An 11,097-nucleotide genomic window follows, 5' to 3' on the forward strand; every position below is an offset into this window, starting at 1 on the left:
ATTATCTTCGTTCATAAAGAATTCACAGATAATTCATTTGCTTGCGATTTGCATGAGAAAAATTGTTTGAATTTCCTACAAAGAGATATCAAAAGCACGTCGTTTGCAAGCTCTTTCTGTGTTGATTAAATTGTGGCAGTTAATAAAAAGTACTAGGCATTAAAAATAACTTATTTCTCGTAGCTGAAGTATTGGCTTAAGTTGTTTGGGAATAAATAAATATTTTCCGAATTTCACTCAAATAAGGCCACTTATTTTGAACTTAATTATTCTTAACCTTCTTATTCTCAAGCCTATTGTTCTCAAGAGACGTAAACTTTAATAAGTTATTGTATATTGATTGTTTTTGTCTTTTAAATAAAAAAAATATACGACATCTTTTTCCTTCCTTAATTTTTATTCCAATCAAACTTTATTTACTTAAGTTACGTACCTATTAATGAGAATCACAACAAAATAATGTTGCAAAAAGTAGAAATTAATTTTTCAAATTGTGGCTAATGATTAATAGAGATAGAAAATTGTGCCTTTTGTCATTCAAGATAAAGGTTATTATGAGAAAAGCGGCATACTTTCCGCCGTTGAGAGCGAACTCAATGGTAAGGGTCGATTAATTAATTACGACGGCCGCAACATGCTCCTTCATGAGACCCCATTTCTATTTATCAATTGTAGTTTAAGATTATTTATTTTTATAGCAAATGCTTTAACTACTTATATTCGAACAAAACGATAGCAATAGACTTGAAAAGTATAACCAACTAATTAACAATTTTAACTTCATTAGGTTGTAATCGTAGACTAATTAAAAACAGACATGTATCATAAATTGAAACATTAACAAAATAAATCCAAAGACTATAAAGTACCAAAGACTAGAAATATGTATTTTTTTATTAAATTCGACTATAGGTACATAATCAACAACGTTGTAGTTATATAACATCGATTAGCGTAATACTGCATGATTCATCTCTGTTGGTTCTATTAAAAGCCGGTGGTATAATTTTAACTGACGTCTTTACGCATGTCTATTACGGCACAAACACATTCTATGTTTGATCTAATCGCACTTTGTACTCTTTAGAGGTAGACGCTTGAAATATGTAGATCAAGTAACCATAGTTATTCCTCATTTCTAAAATACGAAGCAAACATCTTATTGTTTTAGATAAACTCGACAAATACTGTGTCATTATTTTTACCATTGAATAAGCTTTAATCAGCAAATGACTTAAAATAATATTTTTATTCGTCTATAAACATAGTCAATTAACTTGTGAAAAAATAAAGCCAGCCGGCCGACTGTAAAGGATTAAATGAAAAGCTTGCAGATTCGTTGGCGGATCATCCAAGCTCTCGCCTTTGTGGAATTAAAATGTACAAAATGAATGAAATTCAAACTTAATGATGATGATTCTATTATTTTAATGATTGATATCACGGTAACGTCATAATACTTCGATAACGTATTGTATTTTTTAAATAATAACAAAACTATGCATAGTCCCGTTACTTTATTTTTATAACTAGCTGTTGCTCGCGTCTTTGTCCACGTATTAAAATAGTAAAAAATATAGCCAATGTTACTCACTGATAACATAGCTTTTCAATAGTGAAAGCATTTTTGAAATCGACTTGGTAGTTTTTGAGTTATTTCAATACATATAAAAATCCAAAAATACATATTTTCCTCATTATAATATTTTTATAGATAAATAAGAAATCGTTAATTTATAGTTAAATTAATAGTTAATATTTCCTATAAGGGATACTTAACAAAATGCTACGCTAACGTAGCCTCCCATTTGGTGTTGAATTTATGTTTGTCGCGCTACTAAATGCATTCTGCTCAAATAGCTTGCGCATTTAGCGTCGGAACAGTTGGAAATATAAAATGTTACGTTATTCATTTCACGCACGGCTGCAAGCGAAATAAGTTATGGTTTTGCAAAATGTTTGACTTATGAGTTATGGCTCACTTGAATTAAATTCAAAACAATCGATTTGTTCTTTTAATGTATTACTTTGTTGTTTACTTATAACACTTTTTCCTATATATTATGATTTTAGATATTCTTGAATAACATTGTTGACACTAGTTTAACGTTAGATAACAAAGTAATTTGTAATTAATAAAATCGTTATGGTGTTCAATAAAGAGAACATTTAAAAACATTAATACCGTTCTCATGTTATTTTAACTTTGCGTAAAAATGACATTTATAACAATGTTTTTTGTTTAATACAGTATTGTTTTGACCAAATAAAAAAATATCTTATACTGCAAAAATAAACCCTCTCATAAAATGTTTCAGTAATCTGCAAATGGTAATATATTTAGTAGCGCGACGTTCATAAATTCTGCAAGTGTGCAAATTTTCCTCGAGGGTATTTTATTTTTTTTTTCAGCTTCTCGTCCAATGAAATATTTTACGAGTAAATGCACAAAAAACCAAGTAGCTTAAATAAAACTCAATTCCGAATTGCATTAAGTTTGTTAAAAAGTGTGAATTGTTATGGTTAAAATGGACATATACTTTGAATACGAGAAATAGTGAGTTATTAATATTGATAATACTTAAACGTAACATGTATGTTATGGATGTACAAAACTTCATGTTAAATTTACCTTTATTATTGCCCTTATTATGTTTTCTATTATGCATCAAGTAGATAAAACATTTTGATGACAAATTATGTATAACTATCTGTTGGTAGCGACTTCGCTCGCGTAAAATTAGAAAACAATAAAAATGGCTTATGTTACAGATAAATTTCTTTTTTAAAAACGGCCTAGTAGTTTTTGAGTTATCTCAATACATACAAAAATACAAATTTTCCTTTGTATAATATTAATATAGATTACAAAGGTCTTGAGGATTGAACTCTGCATATTATAAACATCACAATAAGGTAACATTACACTGCTACGTTTCCCATCGCCGGTACGTCGTAGACAATGTACCCACTCTTGTTATGGTAATTTTGTGACTGATCCGATTAATAATCAAGTGCCTTCGTACACTCTGAGTAGGCTTTTACCTTTTTAAGCATGTAAGCGAAGTCATCTTGCAAGCTACACTACATTATTTAAGTTATACTGCGCCATATAACATAGGAGAGCGTGGCTCAGTGGTTTAAGCACTTGACTTGTAATTTACAGGTCTTGGGTTCGAATCCCGCCATGTACCAATGTGATTTTTTCGAATTTTCATTTGTACATAATGTTCTTACGGTGAAGGAAAACATCGTGAAGCCACCTGCTTATAATGACGAAGAAATCCAAAGATATGCTTGAAGTCAACCAACCCGCAATTGGTCAGCGTAGGTGACTATGGACTAGTCGCCCTAAGTATGCTCCGAGCCCATTGGAGGGGACATATAGTGAGCTGGTGATGATTTTTATTTAATATCATTATCACAAGTAGGAATTAATTCATTATAGTAAATAGAAATAGTACATACCAAAATTTATAAGTAATATTGGTTCAAGTCGTTTAGTTAAAATATTTGAGTGCTGTTTTATATTTGACGATACAATGTTTATAAATGATCCATTTGTTCAATTCATAGCGGACTCTGTAGGTCATGATTCAATATTGCACGTTAGCAGCGACCTTCGTTTCGGATGCCAGTCGACATCATAGCCTGAAAATAATTCTGCCGTAGCACTCGCGCACGCTCGAATTACCTTTAGTTTACGCTCCTCTTTACCTCGATGCGCTTTTAGAGGCCGACATATAAAGTTTACACAGATTTCATTCAATAAGTTGGTGCAATGTAAGCCATTAATAGAAGTTACCACAATTTCTTCTTGAATATTTGTTGTCGTATTGTGATTTTTATGAACCCGTAATCTATTCCCAGAAGATTTTTGTGTGGTCTTGGGATATTATTTTTTTGAATAGCGCGGTATTTTCTAATAATACACTAGTGTAAAATACTAAAATGTTTATACTTATTGCTAGTTACGTTGTCTATTAGAGATCTTTGTTAACACGTGGCAAGGAAAATGTCCGAATGTTCTGAGCCGATTTTAAATACCTAATTTATTACAGGTGTTTATGAGGTATTAAACCAAAGTAGACAAGTCGTAAAGTTAAAAATACAGAGTTATATAGTTTTTAGAATTACCGATTCCTTGTATCTCTAAGCACATAAATTTTAATTCTTATGTTGTTATTGGAAATGTGCATTATATTTTAGTAATTGTCATAATTTGTTTATAGTTCTCGCAGAATAGATTTTTTGACAGTCCTGATGTATTTATGGTATTTTAAGATTTTCTGTATAATTTGATTAAACGTATTGGAAATATCTATGCGCTGGATTTAATATCGAGTCAGTTTCTAGTCGTGTCTATCAAAGAGCTGCATCGGGAAGTCAAACTTTATAACTTGACCACGGAACTTTAGAATAGCTTAATAGAACGTATCGGAGCCAGCCACTGAGAGGTCAATTTGCACAGAACTTCTAGTACAAGAGTAAATTTATGTTATGTGCAGTATTAATATACTTATATTGAGTTCAGATACGAAGTAAAACTATAAAACAATTTATCGTTATTCTGTTCCTTTTTCTGAACTCCATACATTTGTAAGTTGTAACAATATCGATGTCATGAAACTCAATAGTGATTATGAACCATAATGCAATATGTAGTTACCCCAAGAAACATTACTAAAATAATATATCATTTGTTTCAGGTACTACCCTCTTTCTTTCCATTACTTACAACTGTCAAACTATTTACAATAAAATGGGCTTCCAAACAACCATATAAGTTTGAACATTGAAGAGACCACAGTGAGTAAAGTCAAGGATACCGAGCAATGAAGTGAAAAATCGACGATGACAACGAGAGAGGTGGAACTGACGGGCGGCGCGCCTTGGGGCTTCCGTATGCACGGCGGCGCGGATCACAACCAGCCGCTAAGGATATCGAGGGTACGTTAGCATAATGTGCCGCAGACATATAACTTATTGCTTCATTTTTATTCCAATTTGATTTGTTTTATCACATGAAATACTCCTCGACACTTATATCGTTCGTCTCTTTGTAGAATGTATTGTGAATGTTTATGGCTTCGTGAAAAACTTAATTGTTGAATTGAAACGTTATAATATGAGCCATACTGTTGTCGCTGCTAGTTCAGAACGTACTGGGTTTACACATTATGTAAAACCTAATACTAGTAAAACTTAAGCGAGGAAAAAAACGCATAAGACAAGTCAGTTACAGCACGAGTAGTAGTAAGAGTAGATATGTATCTTGTGACACTTTTTGCCATTGCACACTTATAAGCTATTTTACATTAATTCGCAAAAAAGTTCGATCTTTTGTTTGTCTCAATACTATTGTAATATTTGTGTGAAGAGCAATAAAGTCAAAGGTAAAAATGGCTCAGATGATATAAAATCTATACATAGAAGATAAACGCAATCATCACAAACAATAGAATCTTAAATTCATGACACATTACACGTTATTTCTGTTCCCTTACTCAAATCTCACGCTGAATCGAATACGTTTTAAAAATAAATGTGTTACAATTGCTAGTAATTGAGGATTTTTTCTCTCCGCAGAGCTATAGCTATCCCGAACGTGCAGTCAATGTGAGTACAGCTGGACTGTTTTAAACGATCAATTAACCAACTAACAAGGTCGCCCTTTGTCGACTGTACATTGGTAAAGCGTTATAACAAATCGCAAAACTAACAATGTTATTAATAAAATACAATAGCTGTTTTAACATACTACATAGTAATGTTAACATAGTTGTTTACCTTCGAAACTACGTATGACATGTACTTATTCCTCTAATCAAAAACGTAAAGGGGACAATTTCAATTAAATTATGTAAAATCTGAATAAGCAACTATTTAAGCGAATTTAGTAGTTTTTTGTGACGACTAATATGTTGAAAATTTAAATAAAACCACTGGATTTTTGCTAAGAAAAGACCGTATTCTTTTTATACATGAAGGAAATGAATATATAAATGCTAAAAGAGTGCTCTTTCATGTTCTCCGTATTTTGTAAGTTCAGTATTTATACACAAGCTATACGCAATGTAAGCACTCTCGCTTTGAGCGATACAATTTTTATATTGTAACATTTCTTGGATTATCTACTTCTTGAGCTCTATGAATAATTGAATGCTATACAGTATGTTGGTTTTATCAACTTTGTACATTATTTAATAAGCACAGTTTACAGTTTTCTTATACAGAATGTAACATTGCAATGGGCACTCGAAAAAAAAAACATCCTCGTCAATGTCTTGAAAAATACCGGAATTAAACATTTTTCGTGAATCGGTAGTACTTGTTAGAAATCGAGGATATAAAATGAAACTAACAATTTACAAAGAGACAAGCTTACTTTCATAATTATAACCTTGGTTATTACTCAGTATTAGATGTATTAAATGAAATACACTATACAATATAATAACGAAAGTCAAATACATTCTATGAATAAAAACGGCACCATTTGTATTATTTCCGTTGTGTAAAAAAATAATACGCGCATCTGTTTCCTTTCATTATGAGTAGGTACGAAACGTTTTTCGCCACGTTTCTTTGCAATAGCTGTTGTAGTCTGGTTCATGTTTTTAGAATAAAATTGTTTTCATATTGAAAAAATAAATTAGCTAATAAACATTATGCTTTGAGCAAATCAATCGTTTTTTTAAAAACACGTATTCTAGTCAGATTGAAATAAGACAAGAGAATTAGAACTTTGAAGTTAACGGAGTAGATATTTAACAATTGTTTTATACATTCAAAATAATATGTACAACGGCGACTAAATTTATGCCACCAATATCTAAGACGGTGCGGTGATTCGGAATGAAGATGTCGCTATGTACGGTCGTTCAAGTTACTCTAAGTTTTACTCAACTGTGCACTGATATGCCACCGCGCGGACTAAGTTATGGTTAAGTTAAATTTGTATTTGAAATTTGGTTCATTTTGAAACATAAACAATTGTTGTGGCGTTTAAGTTGCATTTCGTCTACTAACCTCGTTTTGTTTATTCACTATCAACCTGATAATCATACATTTTTTTTCACTCGTTAGAAATTTTCCTTTGTTTTATAATGGAAAAGTCTTCTTCTTTTATAGCAAATGTTTATTAATAGATTAAAAATAAATCTACCAAAGAATAAAAACTTGTATTTGTATGTAATGGGTTAGATGTAAGTTTTAGTTCGATACGTTACATCCCGCCGTTGAAACTGGATCATAATGAAAATGGCTTTGGAAGGGAGGCGAGCGCGCTCTTATTTTGCTACGTAACAGCAATTAACGATGTAATTGCGAGAGAACTGCGGCCAGCGGGCTGCTGGCTTCCACCTTTTATTTTCTTGCAACAGTAGAATTTCGCTGAAAATCATTTTGTAAGTACTTACTACTTTGGAAAAGCGTGCAAGATGATTTGAGGTTGTTGTATTCAACAACATATAAAATTCTTTCTGTTTACTACAATTGTATTTTTTTTATTTATAAATAATACTTATACGGACAATAGAGTATGTACTAATTTACTTAAAATTAACCTTTGCCTTCAAAGACCTATATTCAAACATATTAGATACTATCAAAAACTAAGGGAAGGATTTAGAATTACGTCAGTATTAAAATGTATAGTTTAAACTACACTGCAAATATACACAATGAATACATTTTTTAGATGTAGTAAATATTCAGTAATTTTACCAACATAATAACTGAATGTTTTGACGTTATTTTTGTATCGCAACATAGAACCGCTGTTATTGAAAGACTTTTGGGGTTCGCAATAAAATCTCTTGTACAATGTTTTTTCGTTGAACAGTTATTAATAAAACTCCCTAACAAGCTGCCATTGTCGGTTTTCGATTTCCCGAATTTTCCTATCATTAGTATTTTTATAGGTACTCTTGCATGTTATTTAACGTAATAGGCAGATGTTACAAATAATACCAAATCAATTTGAATTTTCTAACACATACTATTTCGCTCGTTTATAAACCATAAAACCTTACTACAAATAATTTATTTGCAAAAAAAGTGCACAAAATGTCTTAGTTAAATGTTTTCTCTTTTTACTACGTAGCCGTTATTAACAGGCGGGAAACATCGTTTCAACGCTATTTTTAGTGAATAATTTAAAAGTGCGCTTCGACGTAAAAGTGTATGAGAAGAGTAATTATTCAGTACTTCTAACGACGTCTAGAATTGTATTGAAAAAAGTTCATTTTAGAATTTCCTGTAGCTTTTTTACCTCACTGAGGCGAGTGTAATATTATTGACAGGTATAAAAGTAAGCATTTGGACTAAGTACTGATATATGCTTATTGTGTATTTATCTATGTACATTTTATATATACGATCATGTATTTTGATATTAGCAACACTAAAATGCTTTGAATTCCTTTTCAAAAACTTTAGTTATTCAATCCACGGACCTGATGTGTGTAAATGGTTTGCCGAATTGTTTGTTCGTTGTCTAAAACTTAGGCTTTTGTTTACCGTTGTTTTCATACATTTCGGTACTAGATCCTATATCGTATACTTTCTTGTCTCTTTTGGTCATTATAATAAGACCACTTGTGATTTATAAATGCAAAATTGTCAGTAAACTACTAAAGTTATAATCTCCTGAAGGCCTTTATTAAATAAAATAAAAAAAACTATTATTGCATTTTAATGATAACTAAATAGTTAAAAATTTCTATAATGCTCGTGATGTAAATAAAACAAGAAAAGGCTTGAAAAGTTTCGGCGAGTGCACTTTTAAAACGAGTGATGCTGACAGAGAAAAAAGGGTTTTATTTGCTTTTACAATAAGCTGTACTTGCAATAGACAGAATATTTAAGTTCAATAAAATATTAAAAAAATACAAAATCAACGGTTCTAGAAATAAAATATTTTTTAAACTTACTTTTATGTGGCACAAACTTCATACATGTCTCTTCTGCGTTCTTTTACATTGCTTGTCAGTGTCATGACAAGGACCGGGATAAGACGAATCTTGTCCTTCTAGAACATACGCTATAACTTTCTGTTACTTTTTGCCTTATCAGCATTTTTTCATTAATCTTGTCGATATACCCTAACCGTATTTTAAACGTGCAAATAAACTAAAACACGAAGTTATTTTCTTTTCCTTATAATAATATACAGAACCATAAAATCTGAGCATTGAGAATGAAAATATTATTCTTGATACTTAAAGAAGTTATTAGAATTTTATTGAATTCAAAAGGAGCTCTATCTCGACTTTATAGCAACTGCAGATTTCCAAGTAAATTTTTTCTAAGTGATCTTAGATTTCATTCGAGAAATATGGAAAAGGATCTATAAATTGTTGAATACAGAGTGAAATCTTCGAGGCGTTCTGTACAAAGTTTCCAAGCATACGCGCCTCTCTCCCCACTTGACTGCATATTGAGATGCTTTCCCATATATCTGATCCATATGTAGCGTCTTTGGTGTAGTTTTGTGTCAAAGTTAAATTTTGTATTTATTTACACAATTCTAATTCGAGTAATTTAAAAATTACATCATTATTGAGGGTTAGGCTTTCAGTCGAACTTGTCTCTTAAAGTTGAGAGTAAAAACAACTTCGTGAGCTGTGTTAAGTCACGCGACATGCGTGTATAGAATAGTAAAGTAACGCGGAATCCAGAAACAATTGCACGTTGATTAATTTGATAGTTTTCTATTTTACCGATTTAAACAAACGCTTTATACTAAATTTAATGTATGTTACTTATATCATACTTAATATTATAAATGCAAAAGTTTAAATGGATGGATGTTTGTTAGAGTTTGTAGCCTAAACGACTGAACGGATTTCGATGAAATTTGGCGTAGATGAAGAGGATAGTCTGGGAGAACACATAAGCTACTCAGATTTGTTTTTTTAATCTCCCGCGAACGGAGTCGGGGGCGAAAGCTAGTATTATAATAAAACGTAGTACGATGTGTCAATAATTTCATTTTTCACTAAAACGAGTGAAATGCTTAAATATGGTTTTTTGTTTTCTGCAGTCGTTGCACAGCTTTTCGTAATTACTCGAGCATAGAGCGGTCTTAAACTAGAACCGACATTAATATATAACTATGCACCTGCATTGCCTACACGCTTAAGCTTTTCCCCCGCCGACTTACACTTTGAACAATGCCCTTTTACAATTTGAATTTCCTTTATGGCCTTTTCTTTTCCATATTCATCGCCTTGTGACGTTAGTTCTCGTTCGTGTTGTGGTGCTTTTATGCACTCCTAGTGGCAGCGGTTTTTCAAAAATCTTTTCTATTTTGTATTTTGTTAGTCTGGTTTTTGAGGTTCGAATTTCAAATGTGTGTTTTTCTCGCTAGTTTTCATAGCGTTATAATGACGTCATAATATACATACTCAATGGCCTATAAATAAAAGAATTTGTATTTTATTGCGTTCCATGGCGGTTTGTTTTTTATACGCCAGACGCACCTGATGTTGTTTTAAATGATACGGCCGTCGTAAACAGGAGTACGTGGGTGTCGGGACCAGTATAAATCTTCCTACTTTTGTAATTGAGAAACGTGAAGTACATTGAATATAATTTATAAATACTACTATTTATAATACACTAGTTTTTTCCCGCGACTCCGTCTGCGTGGAATAAAAAAAAACAAGTAGTCTATGTCAAATTTCATCGTGATCCGTTTAGCAGTTTAGGCTTCAAACTCTTACAAACATCCATCCATCTAAACTTTCGCATTTATAATATAATACTACTAATAATAATACTAGTACTTTTGGTAGTGTACAGAAGTTGATTTAACAAAACTGTGAGCCAATGTTAATTTATGTGTTGTCCTAGAATTGAAATTATAATTTAAAGTTATTATTTTTGAAAAAGATTGTAAAAATTTTACAAATATTTTTTTTATAACACTTTAAATAATATTTTTTATCCATTATAAAAGTTCAATGTCCGTTTAAGTAGTTGTGTAGGCTCTAACACTTGAATCCAGGGGCGCGACCGCTCCTCGCCTTCAACATTAATATTCGTAGCGGGCTACCAGACCTGACATAACAATAGCTATGTGCTCACGGC

The 11,097-nt window shown here is 31.6% G+C and overlaps 1 protein-coding gene across 1 annotated transcript in view; it reads left to right on the forward strand.

Annotated features, from left to right (window-relative positions):
* Positions 1-4,854: 4,854 nt before the first annotated feature.
* Positions 4,855-11,097, forward strand: part of LOC106103476 (PDZ and LIM domain protein 4-like) — a 21,073-nt gene continuing 14,830 nt past the window's right edge. The window contains exon 1 of the mRNA XM_013283257.1: positions 4,855-4,950. Within this exon, the coding sequence (XP_013138711.1) occupies positions 4,855-4,950 (96 nt within the window). The remainder of the gene's footprint in view (positions 4,951-11,097) is intronic.

The sequence above is a fragment of the Papilio polytes genome, unplaced genomic scaffold, assembly GCF_000836215.1.
Source record: "Papilio polytes unplaced genomic scaffold, Ppol_1.0 DF823731.1, whole genome shotgun sequence".
Lineage (NCBI taxonomy): Eukaryota > Metazoa > Arthropoda > Insecta > Lepidoptera > Papilionidae > Papilio > Papilio polytes.